At 44.3% G+C, this 21085-nt stretch overlaps 1 protein-coding gene across 1 annotated transcript in view; it reads left to right on the plus strand.

Annotated features, from left to right (window-relative positions):
- The window catches only part of LOC309556554 (uncharacterized protein), a 97772-nt gene that overhangs the window by 37150 nt on the left and 39537 nt on the right, over positions 1–21085 (plus strand). The window contains exon 8 of the mRNA XM_082259002.1: positions 1540–1574. Within this exon, the coding sequence (XP_082115128.1) occupies positions 1540–1574 (35 nt within the window). The remainder of the gene's footprint in view (positions 1–1539; positions 1575–21085) is intronic.

The following is a 21085-nucleotide window of genomic DNA, read 5'->3' on the forward strand; positions in this document are numbered from 1 at the left end:
TAGGTCCCCTGCTGGCGATCCTGGCTCCTCCCTCTTGACCAGTGCCCCCAATAGCAAGCCATTTGCTAAGGGGACACTGATGCGTGCTTGCTCCCGAGCCCCTCTCTACAGTAAATGCTCCATAAAACACATAGAGCCACGGCTGGGCCCCCTGCCCCCACTCTCTCCTCGTTGGTTTACTGGCTGTGATTGACAGTAGTGGGAGTCAATGAATCCCGCTGCTCTGTCTCAGCCAAGGAGAGAGAGGGTCAAGACAGTGAAGGCTCCTGTGCACATCGCTGGATCAAGAGGGGGCTCAGGTGACTATTAGGAGGGGCTGTGGGGGGAGCAGCACACAGAAGGTTTTTTACCCGCATGCAAAGAATGCATGGAAGTAAAACATCTTCAGCCTTTAGAACCACTGTAACATCTATCATGAACCTTGGCTATTTGTTCCCCCTGTGGTTTGATAGCTTAAACTGCTTCAGACTCCCTCCCTTGTCCTTTGGCAACAAGTAGGACCAAGCTTGTACCCTAGATAGAACAGTACTTCCACTAACATCTCTGATGAAGGGGCATTGGCCATGTTAGTCAAGTACTCATACTTATCCAGGTACAAGTTTTGTTCACTGTTGACATACTTTGGAGACATTTTTGTACATTTCCACCCCTTGATTTCTGTAGTGTTTACTCCAGAGGTCCCTTACATCTTTTTTGTTGCTTGCTACCTACCAAGAGCATTGCCAGTAACTGTTGGCGTAACCTGGTGTTCCATTGGGAGTTTACCTGGTTATATGCACCCGTTAAGCTATTTTATTGTAAGTGCAATTTTTATCATTTTAATTCATTAAAAGGTGTTTTTTTTATCTGCTCGATCCACTGCACTCTGTCCTGCTATTTTACACACTTACATGGCCTCGATATATATAGAGAGGTGGCAAAGGTTATCAGATTTTCTGCAGTACCGGTAAAGCATTGTACATTTTAAGATTAAAAAAAAAAAGAACAATCTGTAACCACATCTGCTGCTCTGACATTGATGTCAACGATCTATTTTACAGCTAAAAGACAAAGTACTCATAATAACCATGTTGACGTAAAGATAGCTTAACATAATTGTAAATTGTAATTGCATGGCGCTTTCTACAGTTACTCAATGTATAAAAAGTGTTTGGCCACATTACAAAAAAGGTATATACTTAAAGGAAATATTCTTACTTAAAGTGATAGGAAGACACTTCTAAACTATACGCCTTATTATTATTATTTTATTATTATGGCCTTCTTATCTGTAGTCCCTGTATTGACATACAGTGTGGGCAGGCACAGATAGAAACATTGCACATTACTCAACAGCTTAAGACAGTCACTTCCAGCTAACCAGCATGCTGTGAAGATCTGCTGACTGCAAAAAGGAGCAAGTACTACATCTCTGACCTCTTCTGTTAGGAATTCAGCTGAACAAATAGGATCAAGTGACTGAGACTCATTTCTAGATTCTGATCCCTGGTAAAAACTTCAGAGGCTCTGTCCTAGGGGTGATTGCAGATAAATCTGCAGAAGTATGAACAACTGGGGGTACGCAGCCCATAATGGTAAGGTTTGCATAGATTGCTGCTTTCATTTACTGATTGCCAATGGAAACACACAATGTATTCGGGTACTCAAATGTGCATTTTTGGTTTATATTTTGGCATATGCCTCATATTGATGAGCACATATGGGGTTGTTTTACTAAAACTGCAGAGTGCAAAATCTCGTGCGGCTGTGCATGGTAGCCAATGAGCTTCTGCCTTCAGCTTGTTCAATTAGGGTTTGATTAAAAAAAAAACTGGAAGCTGATTGGTTTCTCTGCAGAGCTGCACCAGATTTTGCACTCTCCGACCACATCGTTTGTAGCATATTGATTGAAATCTGACTGTGTATACGATGGAAAACAATTATAGCTGGCCATTTCGAGTTTCAAAGCATTGATGATTAGCGTTGGGAAAGGTTTTACCGTATGCCCATTGTTCTTTACTGCTTTGAGCAAAGACATGTCCAGTGACCTGTACAGTGGAGGCGCATGGCAAATTAAAAGAGCAACTAACGGTCATTGCGGATACAAATGTAAAGTAGATATAAAGTCCTTAAAATCCCATATTATCTTTAACATGTTTAGGCAATTTTAAAAGTAATTTTTTAAATATTTTTAAATCTTCAGTTTTCATTAAAAAGAATGACCTGTAAATTCTGCCTTAAAGGTCCTTGTTCAGACACTTCCTGTTATGGGGTGACAATGGCTTGTCAGTCTTCTAGTTGCTTTGCAGCCTTTTATAATGTGATTGATATCAGGAGTGACTATGTTGTGACAATGCTCATTGCATGCATAAATTCCTGAGTTGCCACCTTTAGCAATGACATGCAGCCACCGTTGGAGCACTTGCATGTAGGAAAGGGGCTGCAAAGAGGCTAAAGAGGATCGTCAGCACTATGATGCAAAAATGATAAAACTAGTGTTTATTGAAAGAAAAAAAAGTGGAATTTGTATATGATGCACAGTGGTTTAGCTAAGTAAATGTCATATGTTTACTATTTATATTTGCTTCAAATCGTATTTGTTTTCTTCACTATACCAGCATAAAAGTAGTCAAATAGTTTTTTACTGTGTAGTGCTGAGTTTGTGGTAACTGCCTCTTTAAAATACTATGCAACAAGGCTAATAACACTTAACCTCCCTGACGGTATGATTCTTTTGGATTTTAGGTGCTGAAAGCAGTACCATTATTTTGCATGTAATTCTTGTGAATGAGCAGCCCAAACCAACTGTATACATTTATTATATATATATATATATATGTATACATATATTATATATATATATGTGTGTATATATATATATATATATATATAATGTATACAGTTGGTTTGGGCTGCTCATTCACAAGAATTACGTATATATATATATATATATATATACATATACATATACATATACATATATTTACATAAAAAGTACAGTAAAACTGCAGGAAAGGGCACTGGGGGGCAATGTAATGTGATTTTATTTTATTTTGAATGGTATCAGTGTGTTTGGTGTGTTTTACATTTGAATTTGCGGCCGGTTCCAACCCCCGGCGGACGTCACATCGCCGGAGACGGAAGCCGGGACTCGCAGACGATCGGGAGAGAGCTCCGCCGCCGCACACCGCCGGGATACATCGCTGGATCCCGGAGAAAAGGTAAGTAAAACCTCTTCCAGGATCCAGCGATCTTCCTAGCGCTACCCCGATTGTGGCTCGGGGTTACCGCTTTTGGCTCTGAAATGTAACCCCGAGTCACGCTCGGGAATACCGCTAGGAAGGTTAAAAGTAATTTTAAGGGACCCTCTGCCAAAAAATAGGGGTACAGTATCTAAAACTGTCACAGGTAACATTTGTCTAAAAACATGATATATGTTGTATGGCATCTATACATAAAATTTTATGCATTTTGATGGGAGTCCATGCACACTGGCTTAAAAGAAAATGCTGCTCCTAGAGGAGTTTAGTATTTTGTTTGTAGAAGCAACCAATGTTATTCTATGTATCCATGCACATTAGGTTATTTAGAGGCTGGAAAAAATCCCCTTCTGTTTTGCGTTTTTGAGAGTGTTTTTCTGGCAGAAATAAATGCTAGCACAAAAAATATTTAAAATTAGTGGGGGGTTTTTTTCTGCCAAGAGCACTGGCCCTTTTTTGAGCCCGTGTGCATGAACCCTAAAAGTTTAATGGGTTTAATAAACAATCCCAACAAAAACAGCAAATTATAATAACACAGTAAAGCAGACAAAATATACAGAGGGACACTTTAGGAAGAAAAGTACAAAATACAACTGCAAGATATCTGGATGCATAAAATACTAATATAAACATCATATATAATAAATACAGTAAATTTAAATTTGCATTAAAAATGCTGTTACTCATACTGTTAGCATGTTCAAATAAATATTTCCATTTCATTCTTGATGCTGAAGACCAACACCACCAAATGGATTCAGGATGGATGCAATCTGTGTGCTTGACTTCCCAAGTCATTAGAACAGGGTCCAATTCTGACTGTAAGATTTACCGTACATGGAATATACTGTATGTACATTTATTTGAGGTGTGAGTCTTCAGGGTGGTGGAACTCAGAGGCAGATCATCCCCATAGTGGAGCAGAACTGGTAGCTAAAGACAGTTTGGGGGGATTTACTAAAACTGGAGCACACAGAATCTGGAGCAGCTGTGCATAGTAAGTAACCAAAGAATGGGTGAACCAAAAACTGCACAAATGAATATAATAAATAATCTAAACGTGATTCAGGTGGAATATCTCCCACAATGCAAGTTGCCACATAAACGTGAAAAACGTAATAAGTGAAAAATTAAAAAGTTGTAGCGCTCAACACATATAAATCACAATAAACCACAATAAATCAAATCAATCGTGCAAAAATTAAATTAAATAAGTCTCTAGCGTCCAAATCAATTGGGTCAACCAAAAAGCCAATAATGGAAACATAGACTTGATGGGAGTGGTTCTTTAGAAAAGCCTTCACATTTCACGATCACCCAGTGAAATGTATAGGTACCGCTTACCAGAGCCACTGGACCCCTTAGTTATAGGGGGTCAAACACGCTGTGTGATCCACATTAGAATCTTGTAACATCCCATTTTCTCATAGGCATGAGTACAACAGCCAGAACGATGGAACATTCAGTAACCGAGCCATAAATGGGGAAATGATAAGACAGGCTCTCATGGTGCAGTATTACTCAATAGAGAAACATTTTATTAAGATAAATTGCACTTACTACAAGCACGGTAGATAAAAGCCTTAAAATTAGAATCGGTGGCTGGGAATAGGAGATGCCGCTCCACGCCTGCACTCCTCAGACCAGGAAGTGTACAGTCTCACGTTCCTGACGTACGTTTCGTCAGTCACGGCTGACGTCATCAGGGGATCAATGATCAATGAAAAAAACACAAAACTCCTGTACACGCTGAGTTTTTTTAAGGTCCAATGTGCATGGATCCCAAGACTTACTGGAACAGTAAAACCACAGCTCAGCCTTGCCACCCATGTAAAAGAGGCCTTTATATAAGTCAATAGGAATGGAAAACCAGCTTGAAGCAGGTGAAATGCAGGTGAGGAGGAGGGCAATTGCAGGTGAAATGAAACAATGAATTCTAAATTACCCCAGAAGAATCTCAAACTGATTTCAAACTAATAGCTCATCAATACAGACCCCTAGTTTTCCCACTACTGTCACCTCCTATTGATTGCCCTGATTTACTCAGCACAACATCATCTTTCATATATATATATATATATATATTTTTTTGTTTGTGTGCGCTAAAATTCATTAACATGTATTTTTTCCTAAAAACTTTCATTTTAAAAATGGCTGCACAAATACTGTGTGATGTAAAAAAGGCAAAAATCAAAATTTTATTCTCCAGGGCCTCTACTAAAAAAACATATAGGGTGTTTTGGGGACACTTTTCTAGTAATTTTCTGAGAAATGTCAGAATTGGCTTGGGCATGGTACATACATAAAATTACAAAAGTCCTTTGTGCTGCTTGCTGTTGTCATAGTTGAAAATCTTCAGTCCTCTCCCCTCCTCCCCCCCTTATGCCAGCAGTAGTCATTCTCATGTTGCGGGAGTTATTACATCCTCTGGAACTGTCACAGGCACTTGTGAAAAGTGCCAATTTTGTCTGCCCTTTCCTCTCCCTTTTTTCATTCATAGAAGCTGTACTAAAGGTTCCATCAATGAAAAGTGTTCTATGAATGGAGAACTGGTGGATGAATGGAAGGTCCACCTCGTCCATTCATAGAGGGCTTTCATTGATGGGGTATGGTGGGAAATTAAGCAAATGTTTCCAACAAAATGCACTTTTATGTTGAAGTGGTTGAAAAACCTTTTCTTTTTGCTGTCAGTGTCACTGATTCCTGTTAGGTAACAGAACAGGAAATAAGGGAACATGCATAAAGGAGACAGAGGCAATAAAAGGCTGACAACGATTCTGACATTTCTGTACTCTAGCCAAAGCTGAAGAAAAAAAGTTTTTAACATTTTAGCTTGAGTTCCACTTTAACTTGTGGGCAGGTGTAAGTGGCACTGTACAGAGGGAATAAAGGATTAGTAGAACATTGTTTCTCTGCAGCCTCTGTAGGTGTCAATAAGGGAATAGTGGTCCGATTGGATGCTGCCACACTAGATGACCTCAGCGGCAAACTTTAGTAGGGGCAATGCTAATAGCAGTGCCCTGCTGTAGATGGCGTGCAGTTGCGAAGAGGGTAGAGTAGGGACAGGATCCATGCTGGATAGGGACAGAAACTCTAGAGAGAGTTTCCTGATGAGGAAAGACAGACTTTTCTCTATCGTTCATTGACGGATGCAGTCTCTGATGCATATCAGTAGGTTATACAGCCCTCTACAAGAGTAGGACATTAGGCAAAAAAAAGTTCTGGCTATGCCTATGGGCAGTCCCAGGGGGTATACCCTCTCTCTTCCTGCATAGGATGTCAGTTTTGTATCAAAGCAGTATCAGAGAAATAATACCAACCCAACTCAAAATATAGGTGCGGGTATTGCGTCCGTCAATGAACTTAAGAGAAAAGGATTTTACGGTAAGTCAAAAATCCAGTTTTCTCTATCGTTCATTGACGGACGCAGTCTTTGATGCAAATCAGTAGGGACATCCCAAAGCAGTGCCATAAAATGAGAGGTGGGAAAAAACAAGTCCCCAAGACTAAACATAGCCACCCAGGCAACACAGGACTCATCAGAACAACAAGATGAGGCCCACCTGAAACAAACAGTAAACACCCTCAAGGAAGGCCAAAAAGCCCCCTAAAGCACAGCCTGCACAACTTTGCGACCAAAAGAGGCAGATGCCAGCACATCCACCTTATAAAATTTGGTAAAGGTGTGAACAGATGACCAGGTACCTGCCTTGCAAACCTAAAGCACAGGTGCCTGATGGCGAAAAGCCCAGGAAGCACTAAGCGCCCGAGTAGAATGCGCCTTAACAGGGAAAGGTGGAACCTGACCCTTTATTGAATAAGCCTGCACAGCGGTCTGTCTAACCCATCTGGAAATAGTCGCAGCAGACACAGACAGCCCTTTCTTCGGACCATCCGTGAGTACAAAGAGTGAATCTGACTTTCGAAAAGACTCAGTAGTGGCCAAGCACACCCTGAGTGCCCAAACCACATCCAGAGTATGTAGCGTCTTATTCCTTAGGATGTTTTGGCTTAGAACACAAAGAAGGTAACATGATGTCCTCATTTAAGTGAAAACTGGAAATTACCTTCGGAACGAAGGACGCATCCGGATGAAGTACCACTTTATCCCTGTGAACCACCAGGTAGGCAGAACAACAGGACAACGCCGCCAGTTCCGACAACCTGCATGCAGAAGTGATAGCCACCAAGAAGGCCACCTTCTGGGATAAGGTAAGCAGGGGAATCTCCTCTGTCATTCAGTACCTGGCTTTCAACAGCCAAGCCATCAAAGCCAGCGACTGTAAAGCAGGATGGAAGATTGGCCCTTGAGACAGTAAATCCTCCCTTAGAGGAAGTCTCCAAGGAGTGTCTGCAACTAGCCTGACCAAGTTGGAGTACCAAGCTCTGCGAGGCCAGTCCGGAGCCACAAGAATGACCGGAATCCCTTCCGCCTCGAACCTGCGACGAAGTCTTGGCGGCAACTTGAGTGGAGGAAAGGCCTACATCAGCTGATACTGACCCCATGGGGCCACCAGCACATCTGCAGCGTCTGCCAGAGTGTCTGGGCCACAAACCTCTGTACTTTTCTGTTGACACGAGATGCCAATAGATCTACATCTGGAGTGCCCCAACGAAGGCACAACTGCTGGAACACCTCCGGTTGGAGGGAACCATTACCCTGCATCCAAGGCCTGTCGACTAAGGTGATCTGCCTGCCAATTTTCCTCATTCCATCAATGAACTTAAGAGAAAAGGATTTTACAGTAAGTCAAAAATCCATTTTTTTACAGTCATGGCACCCTTTATAAATTATGGACAATCTTGAGGCACCCTTTAAAATTATGGACTGTCTCAAGGCACCCTTTAACCACTTGCCGACCCGTCACTGGGACTGTACTGCGGCAAAGTGGCTCAATTCCGTCCAGCGACGTAGACCTACGTCGCTGGACTCCTCCCCCTGTAGGCGCGCTCCCGCTGTTTTCAGTCACAGCGGGAGTCGGGCCAGGGGAGGAGTGGCGGCGATCGCCGCTGCTCTTCCCCGATCGTCGGGAAATCGAGTTTGGAGATCCGCCCGCTTGTGTAAACAGAGCGGGCGGATCTCCTAAGTGACAAGGGGTGACAGATTGCAGGGCTCAGCATAGCTGAACATGCGATCTGTCCCTGTGTCACTCAGTCACCTCCCCCCACACACGATAGTAAGCACCAGGAATACATTAACTCCTCCCTCTCCAATAAAATTAACCCCTTCCCTGCCAGTGTCATTTTTTACAGTAACAGTGCATATTTATAGCACTGATTACTGTAGAAATTTCACTGGTACCCCCAAAAGTGTCAAAAATGTCAGTCAATGGTCCGATCTGTCCACCGCAATGTCGCAGTCCCGCAAAAAAAATCGCAGATCACCGCCATTACTCGTTAAAAAAAAAAACACCAAAAATGACAGAAATCTTTCCCTTAGTTAGTAAACGCAATAACTTTTGCGCAAACCATTATTGTGATTTTTTTTACCAAACATATGTAGCAGAAAACAAATTGGCCAAAAATGTAAAAAAATTTTGATTTTTACATTTTTTTGGGGGAATTTCATATAAAAAATGTTAAAAATATTGTTATTTTTTCAAAATAAACACTCTTTTTTTGTTTATAGCACAAAAAGTAAAAATCGCACAGGTGATCAAATACCACCAAAAGAAAGCTCTGTTTGTGGGAAAAAAAGGACGTAAATTTCGTTTGGGTACGGCGTCGCATGACCGTGCAATTGTCAGCACAGCGCCGAATCGCAAAAAGTTGCCTGGACGTAAGACAGCAAAATCCTCCGGTGGTAAAGTGGTTAAAAATTATGGACAGTCTCAAGGCACCCTTTAAAAATGATGGACAGTTTCGAGGCACCGCATTCTAAAATGTAAAAGCTATTCTAATAGTTTTACATAATGCAGCAACATCCAGCAACATCCACAAGTCCAAGTAGGACACCCAACGACAAGAGGTGATTTACTCTTCCAAAGCAAATACACTTTTGCAAATTGGTTCTGACTAGTATTCCATTGTTTCTCTTCTCCCTCTGTTTTTGTCCATCACTCAGCTAATGTGACCCCAACGCTGATGGAGAGGGGCAGGGAAGGGTCAAACAAGGATGCCATGCAGGCGACTGACATCCTTCTTATCAACTGATGATGCCATTAGTCGTTAGGATGCCGGCCGCTAGAAGGTTATAATGGTGCACATTGAAAACCTGTGACTTAGTGTAACAAAAAAGGCAGCCTTCATCCACTCGTTAGCTTGTATACAATTTTTGGAATTTTTAGGCATTTTGAAAGGCACCCTTGAAGAAACCTCAAGGCATTCCAGTACCTGGGCATTGTTCTTTATGTGTTTTTTATTATCTTCACTAAACCAAATAATCATTGCGCCATTTTACTGGGGCTCTGTGTGCCATTCTCTCACATTGGGTACCAACTAACTGGCCCCACCCACAAACTGACATCACTTTTTGCTCAAGGTAAGTAACTGACCTCCTGCTTAGCATGGCATGATACAATTCTGTATCTAATGTGACGTTTCTGCTGCAAACATTTTTTTACTTTTACAGTTTTTTTTGTAAATTTACTGTTACATTTTACAGAACATACTACTTCCAAAAGGAAGAACATGCTTTTGCTTCTGTTGGAAGATCTGAAAGGTTAAATGCGTGCATATCTTAGGCAGTGACAACATAACAGTTAATTTATAATTCTCTTATTCTTTAGGGTTTGAACTCTACACGTTGTATTATCAGCTGATGTAGTGCTGCTCTGTTGTGAATTGATAAGCCTATTTGACGTGGCATTAAGTACACAGTATGTGTTAAAAGATATCTTTAAGACAGTACAGCCCATTACACATGTTACCTTTCCCTGTTCTGCTGGAAAAAAAAAAAAATAGAAATCAATATTGTGACAGTATTCACCGTCACTGGAATTTAAAGACAGATAAGTAGTGGTTTGGATTGCTTCATATTTGTCAGCAATATCTCCATATAGAAATATTAAGATTTATTCCCATTTGCCATGAAATCTGTAATTCCTAAATGCTGTGTATATTACATATCTTTCAATGTCAGAAAGGTTTTCCTTTGGTTTGTGTATTGGGAGGGAATGTGGATTACCCTCTCTCATTGTTAAGTGCTAATGACCTCCCATTGTTCTGTGTCTGACTATTGTGTACATTGATTGCCCCCTGGGGGCTTCTGTCTCATTACACATAACAGTCTTTCTAATCAAGCTATCGGACCAATCCCTGCTGACTCATTTTACAGTCCTCATTTGCATGGCTAAGGAGGACCTGAAGGAGGACTACATGTACTTTACAATTGACCAATAGGAAAGCGGTTGTTGGGGGCGGGATGTTCCAAATTCTGTATAAAAGTGTGTTGTGTACTTCCAATAAATGTCTTCCTGTTTGAACTTACATACAGCCTGCCTGGTGTTTGTTCTAATGGATTCCGAACGGCACATAGCTGTAGTTCGGATCCCGGAGCCTTGGTTGAGCGAACCATCAGACGTTGCGGTCTGAGAGGTGACTCACTAGTAGCAGAGGAGTGTCCGGAGAGCGGAAGCGAGCGAGCAAGGGTCTTGTTACATTAATGACCATTGCTCGACTGCTTCTGCTCTCTCGACACTCCTTTGCTACTAGTGAGTCAGCTTGCAGATCGCAACGTCTGATGGTTCGCTCAACCAATGCTCCGGGATCCGAACTACAGCTATGTGCCAATAGAATAAACACCAGGCAGGCTGTATGTAAGTTTAAACAGGAACACATTTATTGGAAGTACACAACACACTTTTATACAGAATTTGGAAGATCCCGCCCCCAAAAACAAAAAAAAATTATGTAGTTAGTTCCTGCAGCCGGCCCAGGGTGGGGAAGGGTTAAAACATTTTTGGTTCTGTTTTCCCGGGCTTTTGGTTTTGGCGGGCCCCTAAATCTCCTCTGTAGCACCCTCCTAGGTAGTTTAGTTTTGGATCCTTTCTGCTTACCAGAAGGATTGCCAGGTAAATCTATAATGTTCAATGCCTACCAGAGAGCAGGATTGGCTAGTGATGTCTGCTACCTGTGCTCAGGTGCAGCTCAGTTTGTCTGAAGTGTTTCTCTCTGGTCCAATATTGGACAGTGAGAGGAAACCTGACAAATGAGTGCACAGGCATTTAGTACAGCCCTGGTGATAAGCAGAAGAAAGTGCCTCAGTGCATGCTAGTGTAGCACTGCCCCCCTAGGGCTTCCTGTATGATAACTTGTTGGGCCTCCTCTGATTACCAGCACATAGTCACTTAGGGTACAGTTCACACATTCGTCTTTACTCCCAGTGGCTCGTTGCTCAAACAGTCCAGGGGCTTTGGTTTTTAGTGTTTATTTTTGAACTTGGATGGAAGAAGGGAAATAGTGGGATACTAGAAAATTGGAATTATGAACATTGAATAAGGACAACTCTCACTTGTCCTGCACTGCTTGAACCATACTGCCACATGTATGGAAAGGGTTAAGCCTCCTTGCTCTCTCTCTCTCCAGCAAAAGACTTGGTGATCTACATTCTCTTCAGGACACTCACTAGCATCCCCTTTACTGACACCCATCCACTGACTCTTCTAGCTGAAGGGGTGGCCCCCCTCAGGTCAGGCCCCTTGACACAGATCTGTACTCACTATACTGCAGAATCAGATTCTTCAGTGTCTCCCCTTCCAGTCAGCTTCACAGGAACTCTGGTTTCAGTTCCTCTCTAGCACTCTAGGACCTCAGGTCGACCACCTGAGGCCAAATTGCACCTCTACAGAGGAGGAGGAGAGCGGAGTCCCGGAGGGAGGGGGTGGCTGCATCTTCCTCTGTAGAACTTGCCATGCTGCCTCAGGTGGTCGACCTGAGGGTCTAAAGAGCTAGAGAGGAACTGAACCCTGAGGATCTGATTCTGCATACAGTTAGTACAGGTCTGTGTCAAGGGGCCTGACCTGAGGGGGGCCACCCCTGCAGACAAAAAGGTTGCCGTGTAATTTAGGCCCTTACCCCTATTGGGATACCAGCAAAAATGTAGATAGAGAAAGATGTTATTTGGTTTTATAAATTGGTTTTGTGTCTGATCCTTCTACTCCCACTGGCCCGTAAAGCCCCATCTTTCTCTATCTACATTTTTGCTGCAGCTAGAAGAGTCAGTGGACATGTGTCAGTAAAGGGGATGGTAGAGAGTGTCCTGAAGATAATGTAGTTCATCAAGTCTGAGAGAGAGACTTAACCCCTTCCCAACACGTGGCAGTATGTTAAAAGCAGTGAGACTGAAGCAAAGTGAGAGTTGTCCTTATCAACTGTATATAGTTCCAGTTGGAGTATCCCACTATTCCCTTCTCCCATCCAAGTTCCACAATAAATACCAAAAAGCCAATACCCCTGGACTGTTTATTGAGTGATGAGTCATTGGGAGTAAGTATGAATGTGTAAACTGTACTCTAAGTGACTGTCTGCTGGTAATCAGAGGAGGCCCAACAAGTCATCACACAGCAAGCCCTACGGGGACAGTGCTACACCTCTTTGGAGCTTTCTTTTTCAGTTGTCCCTTGGCTGTGATGTTATATTCTCATTCTCTGTGTCCCACTGTGCCACCAGGACCTATGGAGTCCTGCGTAAGTCTCTTGAACATGTGTGCTCCAGCCCGTTTGTGCAGACAACGAGAGAGTCGAACACACAGCCAGCTTTGGAGAGGCACAGAGCAGTCCTCATGGGAGAAGGAGAGGCGTGGCTTTTGCTTTGTATCATGTGCGGCTCTCTCAATATCTGCATGTAGAGCTGTAGTACAGAGCGGAAGCACACATGTTGCGGAGACTCTCATAAGACTACATAGGTCCTGGGGGGACAAACATCGCAGAGAGAACAGGAAAATCGAGCTGCGGCCAGGGGGTAATTGAAAAAGGAAATAAAAAAAAAAAACCCACAAATGCATGTAAGTTATGTTATTTTTATCTGATTTGGAAAAATGTTTGACTTTAATAACACTTTAATCCTGCTATACATGGCTCCAATTTCTCGAGCTAGAGCTGTAGATGGCTCTGTCGGTCTCACCTAGCTCAACAAAAGTCGATATTTCAATTTACTTTTTTGCTGAAGAAGCCGGGTGGAAAATTGTCTGATCAGATGCATTCACTGCAGTTGCCAGCTGTCAGAACACCATAGCTTGCAGGGGAAATTCCTTCATTCATGCTGTTTATCTTAGAAGGTGGAATCTATTCTCTCGTTCAACCTGCAAGTTGTGTATCTTTACTTTACTCTACTGTTATTGGCTTAGACTCTATTCACACCTGAGCGTAGAGCAGCAACAACTGCTGCAACACATTTTTTTTTAGCATTTTTGTGTTTTTTTAGTGGAGCATTTTTTGGAGTGCCCCAATTCATTTGAATGGGCCTCCCTCCTCGCTAAAAAAACTCCAAAGAAGCTCATGTACCGAATCTTGGCACAGAGCCTGGAATGTTTGGCATTGCAAAATTGCACAGCATTTGGGGTGCCATTAAGAAAAAATAGCAGCGCAAACGCATCCCAGAATCCAGAATCGAGGGCACAATAGAGTTGATTCTGTCTGCAATTCGTTTAGGTGTGAATGGAGGCTTAGACTATATCTGTCGCTCAGGTGCAAATATCTTGCTTCACTTGAGAGTTCTCAGTATCACCAATGTGTGTCAGAAAACTTCTGCTAATGACTAATCACAGCAGTATTATGGAGAAATAACCATGAATCAACCCAAAAGGGATTATTTAGCTATAGGGTTACTGGGACAGAGTTTAATCCCCAAGCTGACTATGACTGGCCTCATCCATGTCAAGCAGTGATGTCACTTAGTTGAGCTGGATTTTCTATATGCTGACGGCAGCAATGCTATAGTGCAGTTCTGCCCAACCTAAAGTGTCAATTTGACAGACTATTGTCATTAAATACAGCATATAAGATGCTATGCATTTCAGGAACACCTATCTCTGGCCCCCAGCCATGGAGGCCTTAGAATAGTAAGAGGAGCCTCAATTATCCTGCAGCAGGGAGACTGGGACCCTCTTTTGGGGCCCTTTCACATCTTTGCTCTGTGGCAAAGCATGCAATAACACTCATCATTCATTTCCACCCCCCCCCCCCCCCCAAACACATCTCCACAGCACACCTGCATTTTAGTGCACCTCAGTGCATGGTACTGTACTACTATGTGTTGTGTTGCTAAAAACAGTCCTGATACATTTTATTTTTTGTGCATCCTCGTGCATTGGTAGCCCATTCAGATAAATTAACTGCCTTAACCTCCCTGGCCTCCTGTCTGATTATGTCAGAATTTTTGTGCTAAAAGCGGTACATTATTTTGCATGGAAATATGTTGTTTTATATTTTAGGCCCATAGTTCTTAGGAATAACCCACTTAAATCTGTCCAAACAAGAGTGTAGTAGACATCCCGGGTATGATAAAGTTTGAAACATGAAATCATAAATTATAATAACCTCCCTATCGGTATTCCCGAGTGTGGCTCGGGGTTAATATACAGTACCAAAAGCGGTAACCCTGAGCCACACTCAGAATTACCCCACAATATAACTCACCTTCCCCTGCGATCCCCCGCCATCCTCCCCCTCCGTTCTCTAGCCATCCTCCCACTGTCCTCCCGCTGTGTGCTCAGCCAATGCTGGCACCTGTCTTCCGGTTCTCTTTCCTGCGAGCGCCGCGATGCAGGGGGGTGGAACCGGCGGCAATTTCAAAAATGTAAATAAATCAAATGACATGATACAAAGTTATTATCCTAACAGATTAAACTGTATAATGCCATTTCACCACAGGATTTCACCTGGTGGCTTTTCCAGTGCCCTGTCTGTGCTTTTCCAGTTCTTTGTGCCTGGAAAATTGAGAACGACCATGGCGTCCAAAAAGCGCTTTTAGACGAACTAGAAAACAGCGACAGTGAAAAGGAGTTACTTGAAGAACTGAGCGATAGCGATTCGTGGGAAAATTCGTCATCAGGTACGGAAAGTGACGACAGTGACGATTCTGATGTCTCTTTCTGACACATAGCTGCATTTGAATTTCTGAAGAATCATTTGATTTACTTCCCAAATTTTTTTAATTTTGGTGCAGAATGAGTAGTTTCATCAAATTCGTCATTATTTTCAAACTACTCATTCTGTACCAAAACTAAAAAAAAATTGGGAAGTATATCAAATTATTCTTCAGAATTTCCAACAAAGCTATGTGTCAAAAAGAGACATCAGAATCGTCGCTGTCGTCACTTTCCGTACCTGATGACAAAATTTCCCACGAATCGCTATCGCTCAGTCCTTCAAGTAACTCAGTTTCACTGTCGCTGTTTTCCAGTTCGTCTAAAAGCGCTTTTGCGCAAAAAGAATGCTTTTTGAACGCCATTGGTTGTTCTCAATTTTCCAAGCACAGGCAGGGCACTGGAAAAGTCACCAGGTGCAATCCTGTGGTGAAATGACATGATACAGTGTAATCCGTTAGGATCACAACTTTGTATCATGTCATTTAGTGTATTTACATTTTTGAATTTGCCACCAGTTCCACCCCCCCACGTCACAACGCTTGCAGGGAAGGGTACCGGAAGACAGGTGTCGGCATTGGCAGAGCACACAGCAGGAGAACAGCGGGAGGATGGCTGGAGGGCGGCGGGGAGGACAGTGGGAGGTCGCAGGGAAAGGTGAGTTTTATTGGGGTGTAATCCTGAGTGTGGCTCGGGGTTACCACTTTTGGTACTGTATATTAACCCCGAGCCACACTCGGGAATACCGCTAGGGAGGTAAACGAAACACGTTTATGCGTAACACAAAATATGGTAATGCATCACACCAGACTTTAACATTTGACCTCTGGAAGGTTTACCCCCCCCCCCCTTCATGACCAGGCCATTTTTGCGATAAGTCCTTTTTTCCTTACAAGTAGAGCTTTCTTTTGGTGGCATTTGATCACCTCTGCAGATTTTATTTTTTACTCTATAAAGTAAAAAAAAAAAAAACACATGTAGCACCCTACAAGGTAGGTGCTAGGTAAAGTGTAGTAGGCCTTGTCTGCTTATCAGCAGGGCCATGATTTTCAGCTAGGTTGTCATGGTTCCCAGGTGTGGCTGTTGAGGATGGGGAGTCTCCCCACTGTGTTCTCTGCCCCAGAAAGGCAGATTCTGCCGCACAGCATTCTGGGAGGGTGTATAAGTTTGGGGGAGCACATGACACAAGGTCTTTGGTGCGAATCAGAGTCCCAGGAGGGAGAGTAAGGCTGTCTCTCCTCCTGTCAAGAGGAATCGGGTGTCCCAGACGGCTTGCCTGAAGGGACAGAGGGCTGAGCTGAGCTGCAGAGAGGATCCGGTGTGTCGAGGACCAGCAAAGCTGAGAGGGGTCAAGTTCCAGGAAAGCATTCCCAGCCGTGAGTACTGCAAACTGCCCCTGGGGGTCTGCCTAGTGAGAGGGGATCATTCCGGAGAAGGTCAGAGGGATCCGGGAGCTAGCTAGCTGGTGCAGGAAGAGTAAATGTGGGTGTAACGGAACAGGGCACCCCTGAGCGGGTACCTCCGTTGACAGATGCTCCTAGTGCTTCCCGAGGGCTCCAAGCACTCCACCAGACACCGTAAGCACTTCAGACTCCACGAACCGCCGCAGCTTGGTTAGGGTTTTGGCATCTCCTACCCACCCTGGACCTACGACAAGGCTCCAGGTTCCCGTGGGTGAACCTCTCTTTCCCCAGAGAGTCCAGCATGAACAAGCTCTTACACAAGCTCTTACAAGAGCTTAGTGATTCTCTAAGGGAGTATGGAAGACCATAGCAATCCCTGCAGCAGATTCCCCCAATAAGAGACAGGACTCTAGATTGAGGTGAAGGAACTCTAAAACTTTATTGAACAAGACTTATATATACAGAATTTGGAACATCCCGCCCCCAACAACCGCTTTCCTATTGGTCAATTGTAAAGTACCTGCAGTTCCCCTTCTGGTCCTCCTTAGCCATGCAAATGAGGAATTGAAAATGAGTCAGCAGTGATTGGTCAGATAGCTTGACCAGAAGGACTGCCAGGTGCAAGGAGACAGAAGCCCCCAGGGGGCAATCAATGTACACAATAGCCAGACACAGAACAATGGGAGGTCATTAGCACTTACAATGAGACAGGGCAATCCACATTCCCAATACACAAACAAAAGGAAAACCTTGCTGACATTGAAAGATATGTAATATACACAGCATTTAGGAATTACAGATTTCCTGGCAAATGGGAATAAATCTTAATATTTCTATATGGGGATATTGCTGGCAAATGTGAAGCAATCCAAACCATTACTTATCTGTCTTTAAATTCCAGTGATGGGGAATACCGTCACATATATTCCCCCCAAAGGTAGACTTATCCAGGTACCAGACCTCCAATCGGTCTGTGCCTGAGTTAGTCGGGTAACAAGTCCCAAAGAGTCCATCCATCATGGCAGCTTCCTTGACAAAGTTCCATATAGTTTGTAAGTTTGTCTTGGCAAGGCGCATGGAGCTCTCATAGCCAATTAGTCTGTGAAAGTCTGGTTTGGGCAGGCCAGACTGGGCTTCTTGAGCACCCTGTGTCCCTAAGAGACACAGGGTGATTTAGACATAAGAGGAGCCTAGTAGACTGAGAGAAGAACTTTCCAACCTCTCTAAGGTAGGCTGTGTTCCACAGGCCCTCTCAATGTCTGCACCCACCCAGTACCCCAAACAAATTGTCGGGAAAACAGTGTTACTTACCCAGCCAACCTCTGCCTCTCTTGGAGAACATACCTGCCGCTGGGGATAAGCGTGGACTGGCCCTTCTCCTGGGAGTCCTTTCAGCCGCTGGAGAGAAGACAGGGTGGTGGGGCTCACTTCATCAGGCTGTTGGGGATCTGGGCCAACTGTCCAGCATCCCTGGGGTGTACAAATGAGGACTGTAGCTTTTGCTGGACAGAGCTTGGTAACACTCTGCCCTGTTGCCAGCTCTTCTGCTGGGCTGGGGTTGGCGAATACTACCCCCAGGACCTGGTTGGGGGTCTGCTGTAGAGAGGAGGGATCGCTTACCTCCTCCTCCTGGTATTCCTGTGGGGCAGGTTGGGGATCTGGACCGCCCATCCAGCATCCCTGTAGGTCTGGTGCAGAGACCGCGGTCCCATCTGTACCATTGGGGTCAGGGCTGTTGTCTCCCTGCGGTTGGGGAGAACAATTAGTTGTCTCCACTCCCTGGAAGATACGCTGCTGCTTGGAAGGAAGGACGACACCTTCAGCTCCCTGTAACTCCTGCTGTAGCTGGGGACCTGGGCCGGCTGCCCAGCCTCCCTGTAGGGCCGGTAGAGAGACCTCGGTCCCATCTCCACCTGCCATCGGTAGGTCTTTACAGTACCTCCAGTCTGTACTGTCTCTCCAACTCAAGGGTTGTGGGTCTTGATCTGTCACCCAGGACTCCGGCTCTGCTTGCAGGGTAGATTGGGGTGGAATGGAGCAGAGCAGGCGTTGGTAGTCCTGCTCCAGTTCCCAATCCATGTGACCAGATGAATCAGGTCTGAGCCCAGGTCATCCGCTTTGGGGAGACCCAGTAGGGCTTCACTGGTGTCCTGGATTTCCCAGCGCCGAAACTCTGCTGGACATCCAAAGTCCCTCTCCTCAAATGCCTCCCACAGCAAGCCCGGGCCCCTATAGTCCTCACCTTCCGGCATATTGTTGTCAGCCATCCAGTGGTCGTGCCCGGTGGCGTACCCCTTTAGTGCCCGGTAAGCTTCATCCGGCCACAACTCCTTCCAAATCAGGTTCCACAGCTCCGTCACCCACTCATGCAGGGGTTGCTTTCCTAGGAAAGGTAACCACAGGGCAACGTATACCTGGAACCGCTGTTCTTCGCTGGGAAGGTTCTCTCTCCGCCTCCACTGCACATCCTCTAAGGCCTCATACCACATCTCCTTTCGAGTGGCATCTCTCCAGTCCAGTATGGCTTCCTCTGATACAGGCCCATCCTGTTGGACCAAGTGTTGCTGCAACCTCCAGAGAAACTCCTCCTCATATGGGGACGCTGCACGGGTGTTATCTCGCTCCATAACGTTACCGGTGTCTCGGAGCTGCTTCTCCTCACACTAGGACGCCATCCCACCGCTTGCCACCAATGTAACGGAACAGGGCACCCCTGAGCGGGTACCTCCGTTGACAGATGCTCCTAGTGCTTCCCGAGGGCTCCAAGCACTCCACCAGACACCGTAAGCACTTCAGACTCCACGAACCGCCGCAGCTTGGTTAGGGTCTTGGCATCTCCTACCCACCCTGGACCTACGACAAGGCTCCAGGTTCCTGTGGGTGAACCTCTCTTTCCCCAGAGAGTGCAGCACGAACAAGCTCTTACACAAGCTCTTACAAGAGCTTAGTGATTCTCTAAGGGAGTATGGAAGACCATAGCAATCCCTGCAGCAGATTCCCCCAATAAGAGACAGGACTCTAGATTGAGGTGAAGGAACTCTAAAACAACTTTATTGAACAAGACTTATATATACAGAATTTGAAACATCCCGCCCCCCAACAACCGCTTTCCTATTGGTCAATTGTAAAGTACCTGCAGTTCCCCTTCTGGTCCTCCTTAGCCATGCAAATGAGGAATTGAAAATGAGTCAGCAGTGATTGGTCAGATAGCTTGACCAGAAGGACTGCCAGGTGCAAGGAGACAGAAGCCCCCAGGGGGCAATCAATGTACACAATAGCCAGACACAGAACAATGGGAGGTCATTAGCACTTACAATGAGACAGGGCAATCCACATTCCCAATACACAAACAAAAGGAAAACCTTGCTGACATTGAAAGATATGTAATATACACAGCATTTAGGAATTACAGATTTCCTGGCAAATGGGAATAAATCTTAATATTTCTACATGGGGATATTGCTGGCAAATGTGAAGCAATCCAAACCATTACTTATCTGTCTTTAAATTCCAGTGATGGGGAATACCGTCACAGGGGGTGCGTAGTGGAAGTGTACAGCATGCAGTGTACAGTGTTGAGAGTTGCAGCAGCAGTGTTGCAAAAGGCAACCTCAGTCAAGAAGGACTGGAGGAAGCAGTGTCAAGGACTTTTGAGCTAACCAGAGTGTCAGAAGTCAGTCTTCAGTACAGTACAAGCAAGTCAGTGATTTCAAGAGCCAGCAAGTGTTAGCCGGCATCCAGCCGGTGTTGAGTCAGTGCTGAAAGGCATTTTTCTCTCAAGTGTGCCAATTTGTACCTAGTTGAGCCAGAGGAGTATCCCACTCATTCCCTTCTCCCATCCGGACTGTTCTTTGACTCAGATCTCACATTTGGGAAATCAGCTTAAATGTGCTGTTGCTGTTACCGGTGACCATGGCAGACCCACCTGGAAATATTGCTACACACAATTTTGGGGAAAAAAAAACAATATTTTTTACTTTTTGCTATAAAGCGTACCCAATAAAAAAATTGAAAAAATAAAAGTTCCTTATCAGTTTAGACCAATATGTATTCAGCTACATATTTTTGATAAAAAACAATCTTAATAAGTGTATATTGACTGGTTTGTGCAAAAGTTATAGCGTCTACAAACTATGGGATATTTTTATTTTTTACTAGTAATGGCAGCAGTCAGTGACTTAGCGGGAGTGCAATATTGCAGTGGCCAAATCAGACACTAACTGACACTTTGACACTTTTTGGGGACCAGAGACACTAATACAGTGATCGGCACTTAAAAATATGCACTGTCATTGTACTAATGACGCTGACTGGGAAGGGTTTATCATCAGGAGCAATCAAAGGGTTAAATGTGTTCCTAGCCAGTGCTTGTGTACTGTAGGGATGTGCTTTTACTAAAGGAAGGCATAGATCCATGT

Source organism: Pelophylax lessonae (genome assembly GCF_965119305.1).
Source record: "Pelophylax lessonae genome assembly, chromosome: 5".
In the NCBI taxonomy this organism is placed as follows: Eukaryota; Metazoa; Chordata; class Amphibia; order Anura; family Ranidae; genus Pelophylax; species Pelophylax lessonae.